Below are 25,089 nucleotides of genomic sequence, written 5' to 3'. Positions count from 1 at the left end.
TCAATACGATTGTGCCAGATAAGATTCAATACTAATAATTTGTTCATTATTAGTTCATGTAATCAAGATAGACAAGAAAAGAAAACCTATTTCCAAGCCGTAGATGATTGCATGCAATGACTCAGATAGGAGCGAAAGACTTAATTTCTTTGTGTCAACATATAAAGGATAGTAAGTCCCATTCTGTTGAACTATGCCATATAGCGGAATCATCATGTTGACATTGCACGTATCTTGACATCCTGACAGCTGGAATAGGCATCATATGTAAAATAGAAAAAAAAGATATTTACCTTTTGCGATGTGCGATAGATCAAGTGTCCATCCATCCATCCATCCATCCAACCAAGATCAAGCATCCATCCATACAGAAAATCCCTCGTCCCTCCTCCATCCACGCAGTAACCAAAAAGTAATTGCCGGATGGATGAATAGAAACGAAAAGATCACTTACCAAGGAAAGATATTGTTCATGTGTGCTTGGCAAGTTTGGACGCACTTTTATACTTTCCAAACGCTCTTCGGTGCGGGGATCGTAAAGTTGAAAAAAAAACCAAAAAGGCAGTCACGCTCTGGGGACGCGTAGCGGAGATCTCAATACAGCCAATAAGTGATTGCGAATTTCGGACTTCCAATGAAGCCCAGGTGACTTGAAAATACAAGCGCCAGGGACCTGCAATTACCGCGCTTACATCCTTGCAGCATGTCAATAATGTGGCTGGTCAGTTTGTGATCGGCAATATCGAATGAAACAAACGTTTCAAAAGCAGTGACACGTGGTGGCGTATGTATACAGCGAACATTCACGGTAGAAAAGTTGAACACTTGCAGCTGACTCGCGTATCGTTGACACTTAGGACCGCAAAAAATGATACTTTGTCTATTTCATTTATCAGTAGATCGCATAAAGAAACCTGATATAATAATCAAAACTGTAGAGAATAAATAATGTACAGCGATCTGATGAAATCGTAAATTTTTGCTCTGAAAACCAGCTGGCGGTATCAACGACTGAGAATCTAGCGTGCATTTACCGATATGTGTCTGGATGACTAGAAAACAACATCATTTAGATTTCTATCGTTTTCCCACATTTACCTTGATTGACTTCCGGATTTTTATCAATTCCGGGACTCAGCTACTGTAATACTTCTTGGCAATTGATTCAATCATGAAGGGACCACGCGACACACACCTCAGATTCGATTGTAAATGCTTATAACATCATTGTACTACACCTATACAGTATATAGCAGATATATTGCAAACCTAAGCAGTAGTGTGAAAAGATGAACATTGCAGCTCGTCCAAGATTTGGTCCTAGTTAACCCTAAGCGCCATATGAATTATCGGAAGGTATGTTTTTTGCCGTACTGATCGCGAAAGATCGCAAAAATACAAGCACTTGGTTTTGTCTCGCAATATCTGGAATAACTTCATAGAGAGACAACCTATTTGATAAACAAATGAGTGAGAAATGCCACTTAAAGAAAAAAAAAAGAAACTTGGGAGCGCAACTACAAAATAATTTGAGCAGATGTGCATGTCCGTTTTTTCAGTTCATGAAATTTATGGTTATTCATCGACCCTTTTTACTATTTCACATTCCCTTTCGGCAATCGCAGTATTGTGGATGAGTGCATTATCCGTCGCAATAGGATGAATCTTTATGTTGCTGTTTCTAACGAATTCACCACATCCAAGGTATACTGCGGACCTATTTCTTCCTGCTCAATTGCGATTGCTTATTTTAACCCCATTCTTTTAGTGTTTGTATGTTTGAAAAAAGGTGATGATTATTTTTTGTGGTTAGAGAACCTGAGATGAAAGATGAGCAATTCTTCTTTTTTTTTTTTTACGGATTCTATCTCCGGAAGACCCGGCGGCAATAATAAAACGTGAAGTATCTGATTTGTGTCTCCGCTATCGATGTGGGTGAAAGCCAAAGTGAAAAAAGAGCGGTGCTGTGGTGTGCTTGGAATACGATAAAGTTTTGCTGTTTTAAGGTTGTTCCCAATTATCAATGCGTACTGCATCTTGATTTTTCTCCCTCGTCTCATATCACAGGTATGTAACGTAGCAATCACTTGGCATCATTTTCTGATATTCCTTTTGGAAATGATGGGCATCTTTTAAATATAGTATTGGGGAGAAAGGTCGCGGAGACGTTACCAAATACTGCAATCAAGCCGTATTATACCTTGCGAGCACCCCCAATCCAAAATAAGCCCACTTGTTCCCCGAGTCAAAAAAAAAAGTTAAAGCCAGACAAAAGTTAATGAAATCCATATGCTGCTTGCAGTATATAATGCCTCTTGCGGTATTTTTGCATCATCACTTTCTGCCCAAAAATCATCATTACGGAAAACAAAAGAAACGGAAAACATGGATGCTCCAGGGGTCACTGTTTTCAAGCAAGATGGAAGCCACCAATTTTACTGTCGATGGACACCTGAAGAGGATCAGCTGCTGTGCAAAGCTGTTCAAGAATATGGTTTGAAATGGTCCAAAGTAGCTCGACATATCAATGGAAGAACTCCCGTACAATGTTCCACTCGTTGGCTAGGCGCTTTAAAGTAAGTCATTGAAACCAGAAAGGTCGTTTCAGATCTGCCTTTAATAAATATTGTTTTCTCTTTGCATTCTTTCTTCACACCGAACAGTCCAAACGTGCATAAAGGTCGATGGTCGCAGCAGGAAGACCAGATACTGAGAGCGGCAGTGGAAGCCCAATTAAACGCGGGAGTATCAGCGACCTCATTGCCTTGGTCGAAAATAGCCCGAGGCATATTGAACCGTACAGGAATCCAATGTCAGGCACGTTGGACAGAGGCCTTGGATCCGAGTGTACGTAAAGGCCGATGGGATAATGAAGAAGACCAATTATTGATGGCGGCTGTGGCGCGTTTTGGCACTTGCTGGATTCGAGTGGCAAGCCAGATCCCAAGTCGAACACAGCGGCAATGTCGTACACGATGGAATCAGATCCGACAAAACAAAAAATCAGCAGCAACAGCAGCAGCAACACAATCTCGTCGTTCGTTCCAGTTTATAGACACCCCACTTCCTGAAGATCCCAAAACTCCTACTCTCACGACACCGCCGCTTCATTTCACGCCATCTTCCATCCCCACCGCAGAGAAACCTCGTGCTTCGGTATTTGGCGTCAATTCGTTCTTCTATCCTCCGGAATCCTTTTTACGCTTTGATCCCGACTTACCATCCCTCGTACTAAATGATGAATGTCTTTTTGACCTTATTAGTCCTCCTTTCCCACTCTAATAGCATTTTCATTTTTTGATTTTTCATCTTGTTCACACTCTTACACTTCTCTCATCATTTCCCAAATTTTCAATAAATCCTTGCATTAGATCTTTCCCTTGAGTTTAACTTTATCATTCATACTCCCTTCTGAATATCATTTGAGTCACCAAGCCTATAGAGTTCTGCAACAAAAAGCAGATAGAGGGCAAAATGAAACAGACACAAAATCAAAAAGAAAATCAACAAGAGTCAATCGGGCGGGCGCAAATTAGAATTTTCAAAGTCACGATTTTCCTATCGGGCACAGGCAGAGAGACTGAGAGAACAAACGCTTGGATTGATTTGTGACTAAAAAGGTTTGGGACTCCTTCTGCTTGCAAGTATCATGGCGATCGAATCACCCAACTATCCAAAAGACCAGCAGCAGCCACGAGATGCCAGAATCGTCTCTTTAATTTTACAGTCACTGGGCGTTCAAGATTACGATCCCAAAGTGGTGCATCAGTTACTAGAATTCGCTCATCGTAAACTATCCGTCACTCCAAATGCTTTGCATTTTACCTTTATGTTTGACCTCTAAAATCGATCCTTTCCTCCTGTTAGGTTATACCTCTGATGTATTCCAAGATGCTCTAGTTTATGCTGAACATGCCAACAAATCCGATATCGATCTGGAAGACATTCAGTTGGCTATACAAGGTCGCGTTAATCACTCCTTCACTACTCCTCCACCCAAAGAAGTAGGTACCCCGTCACCGTCAAATTACATCATCATTCATATTCACTCGCTCTATTTACTTTTTTTCCCTTAGTTCCTGCTTGAACTAGCTCGCGAAAAGAACAAGGCACCTTTGCCATTAATTCCAGAAAAATACGGAATTCGTCTTCCAGCTGACAAACATTGTTTAACAGGCATCAACTTTTCGATTGTTCCTGATGTAAGTCACCTTTTTAAGTATTGACCTGTTTTCAATATGTGACTAAAAATTGGCTTATTTAGGCCCCACCTCCACCTCGAGCGGTAGTTGACAAACCGGCGCCCGTGCACGAACCCACTTCCGAAACCGCTGATGTGACCATGATACAAGCAGCAACGCCACCATCACAATCAGAAGCAGCATCCAAACGCAAACGACACGTACCAGAAGAAGACGATTATGATATTTAAGAACCTTGCGCCCCCAAAATGTGTAAATAGCAGACTGAGTAATCACGATTAAAAAAAAAGCTTAAACATATCAAAGCCTATTCACTCTCAAGAGTAATACACAGTTTTGATGGACACAAAAGTAGGACAATCTATTTTGACAAGCGTACAAGCAATGCGAATTTGAGAAAAGCAATCTTAAAGTATTGGCGCATAAAGAAAGAGGCATCGGTTGCATAGTGAGCCTGATCAAATGTGATACTTCAACGCAAATTTCGCATTATAGAATGCCGATTTTAACTTTAAGCCACTCGATCGAAAACTACGGCGTTTTTCTTCTCAACCATGGCAACTTCAAAAGATCAGACCACCAACAAGCGCGTCCTTGAAGAAGGAGGAGACAATGATGCTGCCAACAAAAAAACTAAAACAAGCTCCAACACGATTCCTATCTTACGCGGTCGTTTCAAGCAAAAATGGCTGACAAAGCATTCCAGTCTCATCAAGCGATCGGACACCGCAAGTGGCGTGATGGTTTCTTGTGGCGTTCACTCCGAAACGAGAGCATTGGTATGAACATTAGACATGGTGTGCCGTTTTTATTATTATCCCGTTTTGTATTTACCATCTCATCTCAGGGTCAAGTGCAAAACTGCCTCGAAAAATACGTGCAAGAGCTGTTCCCCGATTGCGAATCCACTTGGACTCGTTTTGAAGGCGATCTGGACGTGGAAGAGACAGACGATAATAAGGAAGATACAACTGCAGTGGATGACAAGCGTAAAGAAAAAAAGTTCCAGGCTGTTGATGCTGCCTGTGGTGGTCTTGTGTTTTACCGATTCCGTATCAACGTGAAGCCTACCGAATTTATCGATAAAATGATGGGTAATGAATCACTTCAATTCTAGACGAGGGAAACACAGTGCTCACCAAGACAATATTCATAGATGCTATGTCACAATTGTCCAAACCAGAACTTGAAGAGCTATTACCCAGAATTCGCCACACAGCTGTAAGTGTATTATCAGGATAACCATCCAGCAAACCTATTTGTGTAATGCTGCTAACCCGCATTGACCAGCGTTGGATTCCACTCGATTACATATGCCCAGCTACAACGGAAAGAATGGCCAAATGCTTTGAACGTCTCCGGGAAGACCACTTTAAGGAAGTATCCGACGACGACAAACGTACTGTAGCCATCGTTACCGAAATTCGTAATAATATCTCCTTGAAGAAAGAAGACATCATTCAGACCATCGCTCCCTTAATCCCGAAAGGACTAAAGTAAACCAAAGACAAGAACGTGAAAGGCTATTTAAACATACTGATCTCCTATTTTATAGGGTGGATTTAAAGAAACCAACCGACGTCATCTTTGTCACCGTGTTCAAAAGCGTTTGCGGTATGACGGTGTTGAAAGATTATTACGAAAAGAAAAAGTACAACATCGTCGGTCTTCTTCAGGAGAAAGCCTCTGCGGCATAAACTGTACAAATATTTATTCTTGTGACTGCAACATAAACCATCGTATTTAATAGAAAATATCTTGTTTCAATCTATATGAAAAATTTGTGTGAATGAAACTGAGCAACAACCCATCCTTACATTCAACTTACTCTGGGGTGATGAAGAAATATGCGAGAAGGTACCTATAGATATCACCCGCAAACTATCACCACAAAAACAAGGATTAATTCCATTTACCCCTGCCAACACAAAAACATCCTTCCATACCTCAGTGAGCGGAGGAACGGTGTCCGGGTAATAATAGCGGATATACATGCAGAACATGTGGAACAAGATCTATACGGTCAAAGTAAATTGTGAATGAGCTGACTGAGAATGAGATGAAATGGGACTTTAGTCCGTACTTCGCTGTCAGATGGCAGGCCTTTTTCGCGTGCTGTGTAACGGAAAGCTGCCAGTTTGCTTCGTGTGATTTCTAACCACAAACATAACCAAGGTTAAGAATGATGTCGTGGTTTTTCCTAGCGGTGCTTTTTTTCTACCTTTGATTCGACGAAGGATGTGTCTGCGTGCTGAACCTTGCTGATATTCCGGCATGTAAATCATATTGTAAAGTAAGCTGTGAGGTAAATCTCCACACTAAAGACAATGAAATTAGTGGTAAGTTTTCGATCCAATGTGGTGAATTAAAAACGACAAGTGGTGCTTACAGCTGGAAGGTTATTACTCATTGTAAGAGAGACATAAGCAGGTACACAATCCTCCAGGACCTTTCCGTCCTTTGAAAACCAATCTTCCAGTTGACGAAGGCTTTCACCCAATCGACCAAGTATTTTCTCGTTGAGCCACTGTATATACAGCCGATGCGTTAGTGAAACGGAGATGATCTCGTAGCATGATTCCCACTATAACTTACCTTGCGAAGTCTTTCATAGTGCACTCTGCAAAGGACATCGTGAAATGTATTCCATTCTCGCTCCAGTTCTCGGGTCTGCAATACAAGTCAAGAAGGAAAAGAAAACGAACATGCGTTAAAAGTTTGTTTATATGATATCAAGGCTGCACGAGCTACCTGTTGTCGACGGAAAGCTTCAATGTTTTCAGCAATTGGCCACAGGCGCCATAAACTTTTGTCTTTAATTTCTTCTTCTTCGGGTGAAAGAAGAGTTGAAGGAGGAGTAAGCGTGCATCGCTTGTATTTGATGTGAGGCACGGCCGAGTCTTCCTTGCGGCCCTCTTTCTTTGCTTTGCCTTTGGCTTCTTCGAATTGGCGCCATGCTTCAGGGACTGCTTGTTTGCCAACGAAGGAAACCGGTCCAGGATAGTCTTCTTTCGGACGGTTAAACGTGAGGCGAACGGAGTGTCGATTGACGGTGATGTTGCGTGGACCAAAGCCATAAGCGCGTTGCGGTTGTTCGTCAGTTGGTTTGGGTTGAGTAGTGGTAGGTTCTTGTACGTAGGATGTAGTCACGGGGATAGCTTGTTTTAAGTTGGGCGCACCCAAGAATTGTCGTACAGCATTGATGACGGGATTAAATGGAAGTCGTAACAGAGGACAAATCACGTCGTCTTTTATCACCAGTAATCCTCGCGTAACGGGACCAGTTTCTAAACAAATTCAAGCGTATGCGTTAATTCTACTGCGCCATTTTAACGTCATTGTTCGCAAGTATAATGTACCTGCAATATAATCGGCCCATGGCGCTTTGCCATTTTCGCCAAATAGAATTCGAGCCAATTCGTCTTTCACACTGTCCCACATATTCTGTATACATTGTTTTAAAAAGAAGAGACCTACCAAAATAGTCAGTTATTCTGTGCATTTATGTTAATTCAACATAGGTTTTTCTTTTTTGTCATACCAGCAAGTTTGCATATCTTCCATTTGATAATGGTGGATACGACTGGAACGTTATAAGCGTGAAGTGTATTGTAAATAACATAAGACGCCAACAGCAATCCGAAGTTCGTCCACCAGACGTACGACTTCCAGGATTGACACAGCATTGTCAGAAAGGAAACGGCAATTTTTTGTTTTCCCTCCTAGCTGACCTTTTTTGAACGCGATCGTGTGACTGCACTTTCATACGGCACACGGCGATGATATTGTCGGCGTTTCAATATCCAATTTCACCTTTGCAGAAACGAACATTCAGCATTGATGTGCAATAGGGAAGCAACGGCTCTAGTTCACATCACAAAGACCACGCCTCTCAGATGTTTTCGATGTACTTGAAATAGACACGCTTCTTTCAATAACTTTTGTATATCGCAAAAGAAAGGAAATGCGAAGACTCAAAAATCTCCTGAGCACAGAAGGAAACTAAAAGTGGTTCAGAGCCTAGCCATTTTTTTCCGTTTCAATTCAGCAGCCTGTCAATAATTATTATCATTGACCTTCTTTTGTTTCGTTCGAATGCGAAATATGTCTACCGAGTTGTTATTGAATACGGTTAGCCTACGATCCCTACATCTGGAGGAATTGCAGGTTGACGACACACTATCAATCATAACATCATTCGCGGAAAATTGGAACATCAGTGCCTCAGAATTAATCATCATGTAGCAATCCAACAGAAAATATGGTTAAAGATATTTATTGAACAGAAAATGTATCAAAATATATGACGAATATATGCCGTGGCATTGGCTTATGACTCTAATTGGCAAGAGCCAGCGCACCCATAGGGTCATAGGCCGGCAAAACGGTTGGCGTTGTGTCCAAGAGAGCCACCAAATCTTTGGGTACAGCCTTCTTCTCCAAAACAACCTGGTAATGTAATATCTGTTTAGCCAACTCTGTTTTCATACGAAGATTGACTGTTTCCAATTACCTGGTAGACAAATTCGGTGAACCAGTCATCCGACATTACCCAGTAACCCTTATCACCGCTGGTAGCACCCCAGGAATTCTCGACACGCCAGCGCACAGGTTGGCCATTCTTATCCAAATGAACCCCTGTAAATACCATGGCATGGGTCATCAGACTTTCGCCGTAAAGCAGGCGTTGTTCTTTTGTCAAGCCAAAGTCGACGTTGAAAGCCAAGCTGTAATCAAAGATGTCCGTGTCCATGACACCATACGCGTTGCTGGAAAATTGACCTAAACATACCCATCAGTAAAACCTTGGAACTAAAACGGCTCTCGTCCCAAATAATATGCTTACCAACATCGCATCCAAACCACACAGGGGCACCCGACTTCAAAACCTTGATGGCGAGTTGCTTCATCTTGGCCGCCGAAGTATTCACATAGCGCACAGGTGAGCCACCAACGACATTACCTAAGCGATCCACCGTGTAAAGTTTGGATTGGTCGTTGCGAGGATCGTTGATCAATGACATGGTCTCGCCAACCTAACAGACAGGGGGAATAACATGTTATTGGATGCTCCAAAACATTTTTTAGTCTGGAGAAAAACATTGAGGTACTTACCGGATAGCCTACAATGTCCTCAAAGAACTTGCGAGGGGTCAAGGAATGGATACCGATATATTTTCCTGACTTGTCAGTAGCTTCCCAATCGAATTCCGATGGGGGTTCACCGAGGAAGATGACCATAATACGATAGATATTTTGCATCATCGATTCTTTCAAAACGCGAATGGAATTGACCGAGGCACCATGTTCAACGTATTCGCGGATCTGCGCAGCATACTCGCGAAGCTTGACAGTGATGATCCAGTTGAGACGACGAGAGTTGGATGAAGCATAGGTTTCTGGATAAACCGATTTGGGTACCTACAATGGTGTGCATGAATACGTCATATCATTTTCACAAAGATAGAATAAAGACTTACCACGCCGTACTTGTTTACGATATTAACAAACATGTCCCATTGACCGCCATCACCAACAGGCGATTGAAGCAGATACTGGACGACACGTGAATTGATATTCTCATCGGCCAGGTCAATCATGTTTTCAAGGAACCAGTTGGCCTTTTCCAGCTTATCTAAGAAAATGATTTTCATGTGAGAAGTCGAGCTGTCAACATTGATTTTTGTGTGCGTATGTGTGTATTTGTTTGCAGTAATCAAAAGATTAAGGTTATCTATCTCCTTACGCCACTTACCATAAAAGAACAAGTAGCTTTGGGAAAGTTCAAAATCATCGCTGAGATTGAATTTCTGAATCACTTTTAAACGTAACACATTGGTGCCTAGATAAGAGAAGTGTCAGTTGCAGCGTTTCATTTAAACACCCAAGTGTTTCATTCCCCCTTTCCCCCTCCCCAATTTTCAGTAACAGTACCAGCAAATAACCAACAGCGTCCTGAGGACTTTTGGTTGGTGGCAGAACCTTCGAGGTCAAGCTTGACATTGAACACATGTTCGTCACGCAACGTAGCATTGCGATTCACCATGACCTCGGTGGGATCATTGGCACGGACGGCATTCAAAGCCAAGTGATTCTTGCCGTCCTTGTGGAAATCCTTGGAGAACTCCGAGAGATTATCAGCGGTAAGAGCGGCCGACCCCACCTTGAACGGATTGTCATTGATATCAAGTGACAGCATGGAAGCACAGAGGTGCTTTTCCGACGACGAAGAATAGCTCTCTTCTTGCGCATGTGCCCGCTGCACTAATTTCTCATTTGTATGCAGAGAGGATTCTTTGGATGGCTGTGCTCCCATGATTGTCAAGAGGTAGAGAGAGAAGATGATGAATGCGAAACCGTGGGGCCAACTTTCGGTTTTTCAATCACTCACGGCCGTCACGCGCTCACATGAGTATCGCAATTCTGCATCCTATTCGATATTTTCCTTCTCGCGGACTCTGAACTGACGACTCATCTGATTGAAACTGATCACCCAGTCAGTGAGTGACAATCGTAATACAAACACTGTAATGATGCTAGTTGGCATGATTTATCCTCTTAATGGCATCATCTTGAAAAATTACATAATGACCAAAAAAGAGTGATTTCGTTAGGCTAATGTATGTATTTGTAATTGTTTGTTATGCTAGAAATGGTGTAAGCGAAAAAAAAAAGATAGAAAATAATAAAGATAACTGTAAAGTAAATATCACAGTACGGTTATTTAGATGTTTGAAGAAACCAATGGGATATAGAAAATGCATATGGAAGGAAAAAGAAAGAGCTGCTATGCAAAGCACGGTAAAAATGCTCTGAGAGAACGATGCATGTCTCTCCACCTTGACGATGTTGTGGAGGTCGAGTGGCGTTCTTCTTCATCCATCGACTGATTGGTAATACTGCTATCCATACTATAATCATCTTCGTCATCGTCAGGACGACAGGATGCCGGGCGATACCCTTGTTCTCGCAATATTTGATGAGTCCACAACAGGTATAATCCTTCGTCGTCATCATTGGGGCTGATGGTCGAATAAGGCGGAGTTGAAGGAACTTGATCGTTTTGATCGGAAATCGCCGAGCCAACATCATCTGCAAATGACGTCAACATGATCGTCAATCAGGCTCATGCCTTTCAATGAACGGTATGAAAAAAGCACGAAAATAGTCTTACCTGATAATGAAGATCTACGAATCGATCCATACGACCTTGAACGAACTAAAGTCCATGGATCAGTAACAGAAAAAAGCGCACAAAAAGAGCAATTGCAGTTCGCACCTGTTCTCTCCATGTTCAGTGGATAACCTGATTCATCCTTGTACATCATTGAAAAGGAAGACGATGAAGGTGTGGGAGGGAGATCAAAGTACTTTGACGATGGGACCGCATCGTCTCGAGAAGGGATATCGATGTTGGCCTTCTTATCATGCATTAATTGGGATTTCTCCTTATCCTGTTGCGAAAGGGAATTATGGTTGATGTAGGCGTTTAGAGTAGTAGGCATGGCTGACAATTTGGCAGATTCAAGTCGCTAAGCAACAGACAGAAAGAAACAAGTAGAATGATGAAAGAAAAAGAAAAAGAGAAACAGAAAAAAAAAGTAGGCGAGATATAAGAAACTAATTGCATGCGTGTCCAAATCTCCATTTTGGAAAGCGGAGGCAAGGATTCAGATCCCTTTAATCGGAACATAAAAAAAATGGGTATCACAGACGATAAATGCGGGCAGCGTTGCGTCGAAATAATTTGTCCCGAGCTTCTTCTGACCAGCCTTTGACAATCTCCACCAATACTTCAATCCACGTTTGCCACGGCACAGCTGATTCGCATATAGACCAATCCCCACCAAACATGAGTCGATCCTCCCCAAAAGCAGTCAAGGCCACTTCAACAAATGGTTGCAATCTCTGGACCAGGCCGCGTGAGTCTTGTTCCTCGGTTTCGGTCACTAGCCCGGACACCTTGCAGGCAACGTTGGGATATTCTGCCAGGGCGATCAGCTGAGACTTCCAGAACTCGAATTCGGGTTCACCCGGGGAACGGTCGCAAGGTGGCTTGGCCATGTGGTCCAGTACGAATTGGACATGCGGACATTGTGAGACGAGAATCTGCAGCGGCGGAAATTGCTCGGGGGCGGCATGGCAGTTGATGTTGAGGTCAAAAGTTAACCCATATTTTCCCAGCATTTGAACTCCTTGCACAAAAGAAGGGTCTGTGACTCGCCAAGGATCAAGGGAAGGATCTTGGATAAGATGTCGCACCCCACGCAGCTTATCGCCGGCCACCTTGATGAGCATATCAATGTAACCTTGAACGTCCTTGCCGTGGTCCACAGGCGCATAGGCGACAATGGCCGAAATCCCCCCAAAAGCAGCTGATGGCTTGATTTCCTCACTGTACCTTCTTATCCAGTCAGCTTCCACCAGTCCGTGCACCGGATGAACATCGGTTTCCACATAAACTGCTGACGACACTTTCACTTTCTCGACATCCAATGCATATTGTTCAGCATCCAATCGTTTATTGAAAGCCGTATTTCGCATCCAGGGAATATACACCTGATCAGGATGCCAGAAATGCACATGTGCATCGATGATGTTTTCGGGAAGTGGTGACATTATGATGAGCAAAAAGACAAAAGGAAAGGAGAACAAAAAAGAAGAAGCAAGGAATGTCGTCGAATGGTCAAATAGCAATATGCAGCACTTTCCCAAGAAAGGCAAGATTCGCATTGAGGTTTAATCATATCAGCCCGAGACTGGTTTCTCTGTCGTCTTTTTTTTTTCTTTTGCCATCATGCATTGAACAAACATGCATGGAGCTTGATGATCTCAATATTTTGGAGTTGCATAATCTTCACTAGTATGTCGTGGATTGCATGCATTCACCTGTCCAATTACAGCTTTAAAAAAGCGGTCTTGTTAAAAAAAAGGATGACCAAGACATCATGGCTTTCAGGGAAAAACGAGTTTCGGTCGCAAGATCGCTTTTGTTGCACCTCATACTACATTTAATGATGTTTGTTAGAAGATGACATTGAACAAGAATATCATGCACGTTGAAACAATGCCGAAGAGTTTCATCGCTTTTTCGATGCCGTCTTATGGTTTGAAAAAAATTCAATAAATGTAACGCAAGTAAATACGTTACGTGCATTCTAAACAAATAAACAAATGGCTGATTAATAAACCGTTTATTGAACTTTTGTAACTGAGCCCAGTGAATGCTGTAGTATAGAGTCACTACGCCAAGATTTCTATCGAGAATGACTAGATTTGCTTATAAAGATGACAGTACACAGATGCGGTTTCCCACGGGAACCTCATATGAATTCCCAGACCATACTTGTGGGAACATGAATTGTTATCAACTGTTACAGTTATTGTTCTAGATAAATTAGGGATAGGAAAGCTAGTCGACTATACCAAAGAAGATTCTCTGTGAGAACGAGTGGGATATATTGCACTAATTAGCCAGTGGGACGACTGGGATCTCTCCCGAATTTTTTCCCATTGAAGAAAACCAGACATGTAAACATCAACTGCTATAAAAGGTAATGGTTTATTTTTGGGCATGTGGAGGTTCGGAAATTTTTTTTTTTTTTATTGACTGGGAGTGCTTTATATAAAATTTATTTTATGCGACCATGGCACAGATCACAGAGATGATACCAAGGAATAAATAGGACCAACCAAACGAAAACTTGGTTATGGAATCATTGAGTTCAGCATCAGCGTCCGCCTTGCCTTCACCATCTTCTTTGTGCAGAGCATTGGCAGGCTTTTCCACGGCCACCTGGCCAGACTTGTAGCCGGGCGATCCAAAGGAATGTTTATCGCTCACAAATTTTGACGAAGCGGCCGCTTTTGGTTTTGTTTGAGAAAAGAAAACAATGTGAGGATTCCTGATAGTGACATTGGGCCTGGGCGATGATAATTTCACTTACACTCCTTGTAGGGCTGTTTGTCGTTCAAACAACCATCCATTCTGACCATGGTGTAACCTGAGTCGTTAATCACACGGACGACATCATAAATGGCCTGCCACGATCCGGTATCTGGGATATCGTACTGCATGGAAATAAAAGAGCCCTTGGAGTCATACGTATCTAGTTGTTTCTCAAACGTCGATTTGTACAATTTGGCAATACCATCCGGATCTTGCTTGAAGTTGTAGTCTTGCGTATCCAAGTTGTAAGCGACCAAGGTGTATCCCATGGCGCGGATGATGTTCTCAAGACGGATATCCTCCGGTTGCGTGTAATGCAAGCGTATGTATTTTGGTGCCACACCGATCAAGGTTTCAATGATTTTAGCGGTATTGGTCACATCCGATTGGATTTGTTGGTCTGATAATCCATTGGAAGAATCTCCCGGGGCTCGATAGGTCATACCGATCAAGTGACCATCATTGTAAGCACGCTGAAGAATCATCGCATATTGCTGAGTGTAGAGCCTTTCAAATGGATGTGTTACGGCGGCTTGCTTTCCCACACGTTAAATATGATTGTTCAAATTACCAGGTAGCATTTACGAAAAAGTTGGCTTTGGCCTGAGTTGCTTTGAGCCCATTAAGTACCTTGGCCGTTACGTCACTGGGACCTTCATTCTACACAAGGATACATTTAGTATTGTTGGTTTCAATTAGGAATCATTGCAGTTATTACATATGTCACGGCAATCTGTCCCGGGTTGGCGCAAGCGGTGGCTTGAGGTGCAGGTGCATCTTTATTCACCGCCGTGGGATGGTTCCATACGGGCAATAGCAAGGCTTCTGCAATGGTTATTGATAACTTAATGATCCCATTGAATTATATAAAATTAGTTGCTTTCCACCTACTCTCCTCAGCATAAACAATATGGCTGAATATAAAAATGCATGCTGCAATTCATTGATAGTTGATAAATAATCATGCATCATCCTATCCGGCATAGTGGAACCACGCTTACCTAGAAAAGCCAGTATTTTGGACGTAGATTTCGGCATATTATGAGTAATGCAGCAAAGCAAGAATGAAATCGACGATAACACGTCAAAATGCAGCTCCAAATGTATTATAAAATATGGCCAAAAAAAAAAAAGACCCGAACTGAGCATTCCCTTTACTGTCGCTGGATGGCGGTTGCAACATAAATATTTTTCAAGTTCCAGTCGCAAATCTGACAATGATAAAAAAAATATTGGAAGACAAAATTTGACCAAAAGAGTGGCTGATAATGATAACAACCTATTTGATTCTCAAAAAAAAATACAACTAAAAACAACGTTCTATACGAAAACAAAAGACGAAGGAAAAAGTTACTTCGCCAAATGGTATATGGAGTGCGGGTTGTACGTGCAGGTGTATGATAAAATGGATGAATATGCAAATTGAATATGCACCATATTCTTTTTTTCTTTTTTCTTTTTTGGTGGCGTTGACATTATATGATGGTATTTTTTTTTCTCTTGAAGCGGGTTGTGTTATGTATCATCGTCGTCCTTTTCTGCTTTATGACCCATGATTCGTGGCGGTCGCATGAGTGGTATATGTTTGCGTGGGAGGTCGACCACTGTATAAGGAGGGTTAGATGAATAAGATTCCCAGTCAGTTCGTTATGCATGATGGATACAAACCAACTTTGTTGCGCATCCGATTATCTCGACATAATGAGCTACAACACCACGGCTGACTCGATGGTATGTATTCTTCTGATAGGCAGTGATGGTGATACGCGCGCGAGCAACCACCGTCACACGGTATCAATGGATTATCAATGGAAGATTCGGGTTCTTGGCATGCGACACAAAACTGTTGCACAATAGGTCGACGTCGTTCTTCTAATGGTTCTTCAGCATATTCGGATAAATCTAATCTTGGCAATCGACTGGCAAGTCCGTAACCTTTGTAATCACACCCATGCTTGCTATACAATGATGAAGTGTGAATACCTCAAACTCTATTGCAAAAAGGAATGGACATGAAAAGCTGAATAGGCTTACTTGCACAATGTTCTTTTGCCCCAAGGTCCAGGACGCCAATTCACGCCTTCAGTGGTTCCGCAATAGCGGCACCAGTCTACGCCGGATTGGGTTAAATACTCAAAGACAGTCATGTTCTGATTCTGGTTATCCAAATAAGTGGTAGTGGTCGTCGAGGGACGCGTGATCTTGCTGCTGCTGCTGCTGCTGCTATTTGTGTGTTTCTGCTTTTTGCGGTATCGTTTGTTCTGCTGTCGATCGAACGGATAGCTGATTTTGTCTGTCAGAAGTGGTCGTTTTCGGCTGAAAGCCAGAGGCAGAAACTCGGAATCACTGCTGTCATCTTCATCTTCATGGTATGCAGCGTCTTCATATTTTGGTTCCCTTTCCTGCATGGCCTCTTCTCCTTCTTCGTCGTCCTCTTTTTCGAACAGATCCTCAAAATCCTCAGATTCTGAGGTGGTGGTAGGGGCTGGGGTTGGGATGCCATGGTCCTCCTCTTCATGGAAATCATGTAATAATTTATTCCAATCCACATCATTTGAAAGCTCGCATTGTTGTCGGATTTCGATTGGTGAATTATCCAGGGGAACAGATAAAGGTTCATTTAGATCCTCGATGCCATCAAACAGAGGTTCATGGTCGCACAAAAAGTCCGATGGGGATGTAACGGGGGATAAACAGGGGGTGGGCACTTCTGCCGATGCTTGGGATTGATTATCGCTAACATGGTTGGATAACACTGGATACAGTTCAGAGATGGCAGGTTGAGCAAGGAATACGTCATCTTTTACTAACAGACGTGGGATCATATATCTTATGGAAATGTAATCTGTGAATACAAAAAGATGAAAGGGTCGTATCAGGGATTCGTTATCATTGTCAGAGCCCCTCATTGGTAAGGAAGTGAAAAAAAAAGGTGCTACACTCGTGACACCTACCTGCTGATGTCTCGTTTGGCTTAGCAATGGCTTCCAATACATGGTCTCGTTGGAATAGATAATCCCAAGAATACCGATGGGACGACGATGGTGGTAGTTGTGATCCGTAGGTGGGAGAGACCGCTGACCCTTTCACCGGTGAATGACCGTTCTCTTCCATCGATCCCTGTCGATTCTCGTTCTGTTGAATGTTTTCTTTGTTGCCATCGTCGTTATTTTTGCGAAATTGCATAATGTTTGTATCTGAAGCCAAGGCCCAAGTCGTCGTAGTCATGATGATGAGTTGCAAGTGAGGATGAAATCAAGAAACAATGCTCAGGAAAGGAAAAAGAGAGAAAAAGACATCCTGGAATCCCTGTTTTCATGATTAAAAATAAAAAAAGAAAAATACAAGTCGCAGAAGTCTAAAAAGGGGAACAGCCATCAATTTCCGCTAAACAGTTGCCACAGAATCATCTCTCCTTTTTTCATCCACATGGCCGTGCTGCCATGAATAACGTCAGTGGCCTTTCTTCATGTAAAAAATCCATCAACCCAACAAAAGCCATTACCCATCATCTATTTGCAAAAGAGAGGCTAAAAAAGAAAACAACTCGCATCCAGCAAAAATTAGGTCACCCTTGCTCAATCGTTTACCGTGGACTCCCGTTTTTCCTCATTTTTATTTTTTCATGACATGACTTTATATGATTAGATTCGTTTTGGATGTTATTTTTTTTTCTTAAAATAAGAAAAAAAAAATGATGCACGCTATCTCGTGATTATCGTTTTATGCCAAAATTCGTACAATTGCTTTTGCACGCTTCGTTTTACAGTCCTCTTGCGTGGTTGCAGCCTCCGCAGTGGAAGCTGCAGGTGCGGCCATGCTTGCTTTTGCCAACAGCTTTTCGGCGTCAAAATCATCGTCATCATCCATCACCGTATCCACTTGAGCATAACTCGTCAGGTTTTGACTCGTTCCGGTCGCTTCCTGAAACACTTTTTGCGCTTCTTCGAGTGTTTTCTTTGAAAAACAAAATAAAGACCGCACAAAGAAAAAAGGGGTTATGAAGAACCGCATGAGAAGATGATGAATGAAACGCATAATTGAGATCGACTGCATATTTACCGCGCGAGCTGATCCTTGGAGATCTTTCAGGTATTCTAGTAACATATCGAATTCTTGATCGGTCATCTGTAGGTTTCCATCCAATGTCAGTATTTTTTTCTCTTTTCACCTTCTATATCACTGATGCCAAGTTTGGCGGAGCCTTTTTTTTTACCTGTTCCTCATTATACATATGCTGTAATAACCACACTTGCTGAATTTTGCGGAATTTCCATGCTGTACGATCGTTGTGGAATTGTTTTAAATAGTCAATGGCCTCTGATTTTTTAATGGATTAGATGGCTGCTGATAATACGTGCATTTTTTTTTCTTCTAGAATCTCATGCAGATCATGCGTGCTTACCTGAACGTTTGGACTCTGCTTTTGAATCCTCTACTTCAGATTTTGACTGCTTTGCTTTCTTAACACCTTTCTGTTTTCGTTTTTTCGGTTGTTTTCCATCATCTTCCTTGTTATCCTTGTTATCTGATGTGTCTGCTGACTTTCGCTTCTTTCCCTTTGATTCATCCTCGGTATCTGCAGTAGCTTTTTTGGTCTCCTTTGGTATTTTCGAACTCTTGGCTTTCTTTGTGTTGGCCTTGGACTTTTTCTCCTCCTTCACCACTTTTTGTTCATTTCCTTCCTCGTCAAAAGTAACATGAAGCGTTGGTGCGGCCCCCTTTCTCAAAGCCGCCTGAGCCGCCTTTCGTGCCGTCATGGATTTCAGCAATGCTGCTGCTGTTGTCAATTTCCGTGGGGCTGCCGGTGCCTTTTTAGTTTCGGCTTTGGTCGGTTTCTTATCGCTTTTCGTCTTGGAATCGGCCATTCTTGTCAATTAAAACTTAGTACTTTTAAAAGCCGTGATCTGATCTTCATTCATCTTTTTTCCCAAAAAAACTTCTTTTTGTTGTGACGTTCTTCAAAGCTCCGCCAAAAAATGCCCTTAATCGGGTCAAGAAAATATTGCTCAGTGAGTTTTTTTTTTATGCATTGGACAAACACATTCTTACCATGTAGAACTACCCCTCATCATATCATTTTAACATGCTTGGGAAAACTTTGGTTTATATGTAAAGTCAATGCTCACTTGCGCTTGTTTCTAACCATTAGATAACGGAGCTTTTGATGTATCCTAATCGCAAGTGACATATACTGCTCATCAAGTCGTCAACTATGATTCATCAAAATGGGATGTATAATGAAAACCAAAGATAGAGATACTCAAAGACAACAGTGGCGAGAATGGCCCAGTCCGGTAAATTAACTGGATGATCTGCAATTCGAATTCATGATACTAACTCCAATTGAGCCGGGACGAATAATTGATGCTCATTATAACTGAAGCGTGCTGTTACAGTTTTGCTGAAACATCACAATGGGTGCAAGATATAAATATCAGGATCACAGTTGCTACATCATAATAAAACTGTAATACTCATCATATTTCATCGCAGCCTCAACATCGGAAAGATGTGGTGCGCATCCTCTTTAAAGGCAGCTACAATATCACAATTCGGGTTTAATGATCATTATATTTCATCACAGCTTATCACAGGTTTTCATCAGCTCTCATCAGTAGTTAATGGTGCTGCGATGCGCAATATTGGATTGATTTTCCGCAGCGTATGATATCGGAACGCAGAAAAAGTTTTTTTTTCTGTCCCATCCATTGGGATTTAAACGGAGTTGACCCTTCTATTTGCTCAGCAATACTAAACAAAGGTAGAAATTGGAACTTTTTTCAACAATGAGATAGGATTACTAAAACCCTGGGTACCGATGACGTGTTGTCACTAACGTGAGATAATACATCACTACAGGCAGCACTAATAGATATGGACATCCCGTTTTGCGGCGCTGGCTGGAAATATGCGCCATGGTACGGCATGGGCGGGTTGAATATGATTCATACCACCACTCGAACTCTGTTGCATCCGACCCCTGTGTGCAGAATGGGCCAATAATACTCGATGTGTTAATTGTACTATAAACACCAGGAGAAGAAATAGGTGACAATTTGACATTGCCAGATGCGGTAGGGATCCACCAAACTTTATACAGCCGATGTTGATATTAGTGCAAGTGCATCCGGAAAGTTCGTCGCCTTATATACTGGGATTGTCAGCGGTTGAGCCATTCTGCAAAGTTTCGAGTTTACGTTGAAATTATTAGTCGCCCGCGGTACCGCTGTCATGACCATGTCACACAATTGCCCTTTCCAAGGTTCGTGCTAGGTCTTCCTCTGATCCGTGTAACTTTTTGTATAAAAATCCTTAATTGACGGACAATGTCGCAACTTTTTCTTAATTTTACTTTATTCTACTTACTCTGATGATACGGCTGACAAGTGCAATCGTCGGCCATGTTGCCTACTTTATTCTTCTTGCAATGGCTTCTTCCAAACTCGTTTACGCTGAAAGCGACAGTCCTCAAGCTTATAAGATGGGAGACCCTGTCCCTGTAAAATTTAACAAGTTTATATCATCATACAGGCCGTTGACGTTTGCATATGACGATCTTCCATTTGTCTGCCCACGATCGGCCTCCAGCAAGAAACATGAAGGGCTCAATATCGGCCAAATATTACAGGGCGACAGTTGGACAACTACCGATCACCAGGTAACTAATTCCTATGTTGCTCTAGCCGCGACGGGTGGTTGATGTAATGACGTGTCATGGCGCCAGATTTTTATGGGCAGAAACGAGTCGTGCAAGACTTTATGCACGGTGGAATTGATACCTAAATCGAGCAAGAGATTGGTATCAATGGCGCTCGATTCATATAAAACCCAATGGTAAGCGTGTATTTGGCTTTCCAGATTCATACCTTACTTGACAAAAAAACGTAATAGGATAATCGATAATGCTCCTGTTTACTATAAGCTTTTGAATAAGGACCCCATTCTAATCCCTCTTCCAACGCCGTTTGTTCCCTTGGTGCATACTCCACACCTCTTGGTACGTTTCCAGTACGACCATCCTCCCACACGCTACATAAAAATAACTGAAAGCTTATATGTTTTTGAAGCTAAAAAATAGTGATAATCTAAGCGATGTGCAAGTGCCGATATTGAACCACTTGTCGTTTTTCATTGACTATCTGCCTGATCCGGATGATCATTTGAAAGCTTACATTGTTGCAGTGACTTCAACGGCTATATCGTAACTATTAATCCACATGCTTAATATACACGAATACATTTATGGTACTTATCTTTAACTATCTGAAAAAAAAAGCATCGAGGATCCAAGTCAATGTACATCACCAGCAGCGAGCGCCTCCAATGTGCCACCAAAACTACTAAGGGCGAATGAAGCGACACATTTGACCTATTCGTACTCGGTATTTTGGCGTGAAAGCGTAAGTAAGTCTGCATGAATATCTTTGTTGACAGACTGTATAACATGCGGTATAGTCCAATCACTCGCCGAGTCGCTGGGACAACTTGAGTGGACCTTACATTCACTGGCGTTTCATTTGGAGAACGGTGTATATTTCAATCCTTATCACCGGTATTCTTGCTGCCATTATGGCCAAAAAAGTGCGAATGGATATTCAAGATACTGGTGATAGCGAAAGTAGGACGGCTATTCCCGGTTCCTTTGTTCTCTACGTAACGCATGGTGCATGGAAGTCCGTCCATGCAGACGTGTTTCGATCTCCGCGATTCACGACGTTGTTGATCGCGCTACTGGCTTTCGGTGCTCAATTCGCGTGCACCTTGACTACCCTGGTTTGTGAGTATCATAGCTATTACAGCTTCTGTTATATACTTTTTTGTGCTGATGTACGGATTCTAGTGATTATGATGTGTGGTTTCCTGGGTCCGGCATACCGTGGCGGATTAATGACGATTGGTTTCGTTCTGTATCCATTTTTCGGGTAAGGAATCTAGCAAGAAATTGATGGTTAACTTAAAGATCCACCACGATAAACGCGCTCTACCGTAAAATATCAGATTGGTTTCTGGTTTTGTAACAGGGTACATGCACTCGCTACTTCAATGTCAGAGGTCATTGTTATATCACACTTTTCAGGTAAGTCTTTGTCTACGTTTAACAGAGCATTTGGAGTAATGACTCGACTGCAAACGTAGTCCGTAGTATTGGTGCCTGGATTTTTACTGGCGACTCGATTCACGATAAGTTGCATTGCGTGGGCTGATGGATCATCGTTAGCTATTCCTTTCGGTACATGGACGGTCGTGGTCATTGTTGCTTTTGGGGTCAATGGGTTTTTCACAATGATGGGAGCGATCATCAGCCGCCGAAAATCCTACACTATACCAGTGGAAGTTTCCGACACGGTCAGAGAAGTCCCGCCCAGGCCATGGTTCCTGAAGCTCTATGTTACGTAAGTCATTCGGCAAGCAGCTCAAGCGGATGATTGCAACACTAAAAAAATCGATTTTCTAGCATACCTATATGCGCACTATTGCCTTATGTTATCTACATGATGGACTATACTACGGTGGTATCGCATCTGTGGAGTGACGAATTCTATTGGGTTTATGGATACCTTGCTTTGATAACATTGATGACATTCCTTGTCTCCATCGAATCAACGTTGACAATAACTTATTTATGCCTGAATTATGGGGTATATGATAATTTACGATGTTTGATTGTCATATTGGCTCGGATATTCACGTACAATGGTAGGATTATCATTGGTGGTGGCGCTCATTCATCCACTCGGCTTCTTCCGCTATTGGAATCATGATGTAAGTGGGACGTAAAAAATAAGAGAGACATCATTAAGCTTATTGCACCGTATACCTGTAGCATATCTTCCGGGGATACTTTTTCGGGCGGTGTCGGTGAGGCGTTGATGATTTTCGGATACAGTCTGATGGGTACTGTGCTATTTGCTGTTTTGTTGGGCACCCTTGGTTTTCTGAGCACATTCATGCTTCTCCGCATTATCTATAGCTCTATCAAGGTAAATTGCAATGATGATTTCCCGTTTTGTGTGCAAAGATTTGACATTGTTTGTCTCATTTATTAGAGCGATTAACCACAGCTCTTCTCTTTCACGATAGCCTACTAGGGTACTGTTATATTGAGATTGAAGCAAGCGGACAAAAAACACTCTTTCCATTATAAATATGGCTCAAAAAGTGAATTTCGGCTTTCTTAACAACCTCGTAGGAGATTGAGTGCAGAATAATAAAAATAGATGGAACCCCAGTCGATAGAGATGCCTGGATACAATTTCCAGTCCCCGTGCCGAATCGAATCATCTGACAACCACTGATTCCATATTTAGTATAGAGCGTTAAACTGCGAGAGGATGGATACGAATCAATTAACGGAACCGATGCGATTTGTTCCTGTATTTGCATTCCGAAAATGCAGTAAATGTCCCTTTTTTCCTGATTCTTTTTATTATGCGATAAAGCATTGGTTGGGACGTAAATATATATGGTTGAATGGCTATGGTTTACTGGCCAGGTAATATATCTCCGTCATTGGATCCTTTTGCGACCACACAGGTTTGTCGTTGGACCATGCTACGGCCGAAAAGTCAAACAGGCTAAAGAGACTCTTACGGTCAATATCGCCAACAGGTCGAGAGCTGGTCTGTATCACGATTTTTCTACGTTACCGTGGATTTTGAAACGAGGGGACGTCCGCCGTTACTACGTTGGGACCTGGGTTCACTTTTGGGGTCCGTGGATTCCATTGCAACTTAGTATTATTAGAAGATGGATCGGACGATCTTGGATTGAAAAATGTCGGCATGGGATGACAACAAGAGAAAGTAGAGAGAGAAAAGAAAGAAGGAAGAAATTAGACACAAATGCGGAATCTATTATCATGAATGAGCCGATGTTCTCGGGTTTCCTTTTAGGAATTTTTTTTCCAATGACGATTGCAATGCCTAAACAGATGATCATATTATTTTTTCTGGTATGTTAGATAAGATGCGAAGCTGGATCCTCCCGGTATAATGTTCAATCATCCTCCGGTTGTTTTAGCTGTGGACTAGGAACCCTACAAGACAAGCATCTAGCATGAACTCGGCGTTTACCCAAGAATGGGTCAGCACTGTCACCCCAAAATTGATCCGTTAGAATATCTTGGATGACTGTTGCTTCCCCAACAACACCTACTGAACAATTTCGTCCCGTCTCTTCCAGCAATGCGCATCAGATCTTTTACACCGCCCGGATGGAATTTCATGTACGGCGTAATGTTATAAATCTTTCCCTGAATGACGGTCCAAGCATCGTCTAGGGTTTTGTGTTGCTTTACGTCGTCTAAAGTATATCGGCCCAACTGAGATACGCCCTGGGTACATGGTGCATTCCTGATTAGTACCGAAGCAGAATGTGAGAAGAAATGGATTGCTTACTCGCAAATTCTGTCCTGAGCTTTTGAGTCGGGCCCAATCCAACGGAGAGTGACCCGGTTCCAGATGAACCTTCTGTCGCCCGCGTGGTTGCCGTGTGGCTGCAGCGACTAGTCGCTGTGGTCCGTTACGAGCGGGAAACTCGGGAACATCAAGATCTTGATCTTGTGATGAAATAAAAAAGAGATTTAGTTATGTGCAATCATCGGACATCCGATGGATAGTTACTGGCAGGATTGCGAACGTTGATGGTGGGACTCGGTACTCCTAAAGCGTTATCCTTGGTATTTCGGTTCATAGGCAACAGGATCAAGCAAATCAAGCAAAAAGTCGATAGTTTTTATTGACCGCAGGTGCCAAAAAGGGAAAATCAAAAAAAGTCGGCCCGCAATAATCACTCGTATAAAAAGTCACACACAGTGAATGACTGACTAATCATGCTTTGAATGGACCATCGCCAGCCAGATTATCTGAGGAATTTTCTTCAACGAAAAAGCAAACGATGCCTTCCTATTCAAGTTGCTATGCATTGACAACACCT

The 25,089-nt window shown here is 42.3% G+C and overlaps 13 protein-coding genes across 13 annotated transcripts; 5 read left to right on the top strand and 8 right to left on the bottom strand.

Annotated features, from left to right (window-relative positions):
* The first annotated feature begins 2,347 nt into the window (after positions 1 to 2,347).
* Positions 2,348 to 3,462, top strand: BYT42DRAFT_568676 (Homeodomain-like protein). Its single transcript, XM_051568202.1, has 2 exons — positions 2,348 to 2,576; positions 2,664 to 3,462. Exons 1-2 carry the CDS (start codon positions 2,386 to 2,388, stop codon positions 3,280 to 3,282), a joined length of 810 nt encoding a protein of 269 aa, XP_051423753.1. The 5' UTR covers positions 2,348 to 2,385; the 3' UTR covers positions 3,283 to 3,462.
* A 138-nt stretch (positions 3,463 to 3,600) lies between these two features.
* BYT42DRAFT_568673 (transcription initiation factor IID, 31kD subunit-domain-containing protein) lies at positions 3,601 to 4,554 on the top strand. The gene is made up of 4 exons (XM_051568201.1): positions 3,601 to 3,788; positions 3,868 to 4,004; positions 4,077 to 4,202; positions 4,265 to 4,554. Exons 1-4 carry the CDS (start codon positions 3,650 to 3,652, stop codon positions 4,430 to 4,432), a joined length of 570 nt encoding a protein of 189 aa, XP_051423752.1. The 5' UTR covers positions 3,601 to 3,649; the 3' UTR covers positions 4,433 to 4,554.
* A 388-nt stretch (positions 4,555 to 4,942) lies between these two features.
* Positions 4,943 to 5,899, top strand: BYT42DRAFT_593522 (uncharacterized protein; the record flags this gene model as incomplete). The annotated part of the gene is made up of 5 exons (XM_051570707.1): positions 4,943 to 4,981; positions 5,050 to 5,296; positions 5,359 to 5,423; positions 5,493 to 5,698; positions 5,758 to 5,899. The coding sequence occupies 5 exons, from the start codon at positions 4,943 to 4,945 to the stop codon at positions 5,897 to 5,899; spliced, it is 699 nt and encodes a 232-aa protein (XP_051423751.1).
* Positions 5,900 to 5,905: 6 nt separating this feature from the next.
* Positions 5,906 to 7,897, bottom strand: BYT42DRAFT_568671 (uncharacterized protein). The gene is made up of 10 exons (XM_051568200.1): positions 7,744 to 7,897; positions 7,562 to 7,675; positions 6,954 to 7,489; positions 6,798 to 6,872; positions 6,592 to 6,729; positions 6,424 to 6,520; positions 6,286 to 6,356; positions 6,149 to 6,217; positions 6,031 to 6,083; positions 5,906 to 5,970 (listed from the first exon to the last, which is right to left on the bottom strand). Exons 1-10 carry the CDS (start codon positions 7,886 to 7,888, stop codon positions 5,946 to 5,948), a joined length of 1,323 nt encoding a protein of 440 aa, XP_051423750.1. The 5' UTR covers positions 7,889 to 7,897; the 3' UTR covers positions 5,906 to 5,945.
* Positions 7,898 to 8,465: 568 nt separating this feature from the next.
* Positions 8,466 to 10,814, bottom strand: BYT42DRAFT_568667 (peptidase C1B, bleomycin hydrolase). Its single transcript, XM_051568199.1, has 7 exons — positions 10,137 to 10,814; positions 9,958 to 10,044; positions 9,683 to 9,837; positions 9,318 to 9,623; positions 9,049 to 9,238; positions 8,716 to 8,984; positions 8,466 to 8,651 (listed from the first exon to the last, which is right to left on the bottom strand). The coding sequence occupies exons 1-7, from the start codon at positions 10,516 to 10,518 to the stop codon at positions 8,541 to 8,543; spliced, it is 1,500 nt and encodes a 499-aa protein (XP_051423749.1). The 5' UTR covers positions 10,519 to 10,814; the 3' UTR covers positions 8,466 to 8,540.
* On the bottom strand, positions 10,801 to 11,808 carry BYT42DRAFT_325549 (uncharacterized protein). Its single transcript, XM_051563036.1, has 2 exons — positions 11,377 to 11,808; positions 10,801 to 11,294 (listed from the first exon to the last, which is right to left on the bottom strand). The coding sequence occupies exons 1-2, from the start codon at positions 11,705 to 11,707 to the stop codon at positions 10,990 to 10,992; spliced, it is 636 nt and encodes a 211-aa protein (XP_051423748.1). The 5' UTR covers positions 11,708 to 11,808; the 3' UTR covers positions 10,801 to 10,989.
* A 101-nt stretch (positions 11,809 to 11,909) lies between these two features.
* Positions 11,910 to 12,821, bottom strand: BYT42DRAFT_545757 (uncharacterized protein; the record flags this gene model as incomplete). The annotated part of the gene is made up of 1 exon (XM_051565835.1): positions 11,910 to 12,821. One exon carries the CDS (start codon positions 12,819 to 12,821, stop codon positions 11,910 to 11,912), a length of 912 nt encoding a protein of 303 aa, XP_051423747.1.
* Positions 12,822 to 13,793: 972 nt separating this feature from the next.
* Positions 13,794 to 15,293, bottom strand: BYT42DRAFT_568657 (uncharacterized protein). Its single transcript, XM_051568198.1, has 6 exons — positions 15,153 to 15,293; positions 15,043 to 15,084; positions 14,870 to 14,976; positions 14,723 to 14,811; positions 14,162 to 14,658; positions 13,794 to 14,098 (listed from the first exon to the last, which is right to left on the bottom strand). The coding sequence occupies exons 1-6, from the start codon at positions 15,187 to 15,189 to the stop codon at positions 14,043 to 14,045; spliced, it is 828 nt and encodes a 275-aa protein (XP_051423746.1). The 5' UTR covers positions 15,190 to 15,293; the 3' UTR covers positions 13,794 to 14,042.
* On the bottom strand, positions 15,287 to 17,746 carry BYT42DRAFT_568655 (uncharacterized protein). Its single transcript, XM_051568197.1, has 4 exons — positions 17,106 to 17,746; positions 16,186 to 16,996; positions 15,820 to 16,109; positions 15,287 to 15,755 (listed from the first exon to the last, which is right to left on the bottom strand). The coding sequence occupies exons 1-4, from the start codon at positions 17,377 to 17,379 to the stop codon at positions 15,667 to 15,669; spliced, it is 1,464 nt and encodes a 487-aa protein (XP_051423745.1). The 5' UTR covers positions 17,380 to 17,746; the 3' UTR covers positions 15,287 to 15,666.
* Positions 17,747 to 17,874: 128 nt separating this feature from the next.
* Positions 17,875 to 19,019, bottom strand: BYT42DRAFT_613708 (uncharacterized protein; the record flags this gene model as incomplete). The annotated part of the gene is made up of 4 exons (XM_051571772.1): positions 17,875 to 18,108; positions 18,214 to 18,279; positions 18,368 to 18,471; positions 18,557 to 19,019. The coding sequence occupies 4 exons, from the start codon at positions 19,017 to 19,019 to the stop codon at positions 17,875 to 17,877; spliced, it is 867 nt and encodes a 288-aa protein (XP_051423744.1).
* A 1,414-nt stretch (positions 19,020 to 20,433) lies between these two features.
* BYT42DRAFT_568643 (uncharacterized protein) lies at positions 20,434 to 23,533 on the top strand. Its single transcript, XM_051568196.1, has 13 exons — positions 20,434 to 20,812; positions 20,879 to 20,988; positions 21,046 to 21,151; positions 21,222 to 21,355; positions 21,431 to 21,554; positions 21,610 to 21,931; positions 21,995 to 22,076; positions 22,153 to 22,231; positions 22,291 to 22,547; positions 22,610 to 22,793; positions 22,856 to 22,917; positions 22,979 to 23,135; positions 23,202 to 23,533. The coding sequence occupies exons 1-13, from the start codon at positions 20,525 to 20,527 to the stop codon at positions 23,208 to 23,210; spliced, it is 1,914 nt and encodes a 637-aa protein (XP_051423743.1). The 5' UTR covers positions 20,434 to 20,524; the 3' UTR covers positions 23,211 to 23,533.
* Positions 23,349 to 24,546, top strand: BYT42DRAFT_325064 (uncharacterized protein). Its single transcript, XM_051563035.1, has 2 exons — positions 23,349 to 23,647; positions 23,764 to 24,546. The coding sequence occupies exons 1-2, from the start codon at positions 23,487 to 23,489 to the stop codon at positions 24,113 to 24,115; spliced, it is 513 nt and encodes a 170-aa protein (XP_051423742.1). The 5' UTR covers positions 23,349 to 23,486; the 3' UTR covers positions 24,116 to 24,546.
* Positions 24,143 to 24,941, bottom strand: BYT42DRAFT_324830 (cytochrome b5-like heme/steroid binding domain-containing protein). Its single transcript, XM_051563033.1, has 4 exons — positions 24,777 to 24,941; positions 24,552 to 24,712; positions 24,310 to 24,487; positions 24,143 to 24,244 (listed from the first exon to the last, which is right to left on the bottom strand). The coding sequence occupies exons 1-4, from the start codon at positions 24,844 to 24,846 to the stop codon at positions 24,171 to 24,173; spliced, it is 483 nt and encodes a 160-aa protein (XP_051423741.1). The 5' UTR covers positions 24,847 to 24,941; the 3' UTR covers positions 24,143 to 24,170.
* Between the last annotated feature and the right edge of the window lie 148 nt (positions 24,942 to 25,089).

Source organism: Radiomyces spectabilis (assembly GCF_025331425.1).
Source record: "Radiomyces spectabilis strain NRRL 2753 chromosome Unknown BYT42scaffold_6, whole genome shotgun sequence".
Classification (NCBI taxonomy): Eukaryota; Fungi; Mucoromycota; class Mucoromycetes; order Mucorales; family Radiomycetaceae; genus Radiomyces; species Radiomyces spectabilis.
This window is presented reverse-complemented; position numbering and strand designations above follow the sequence as displayed.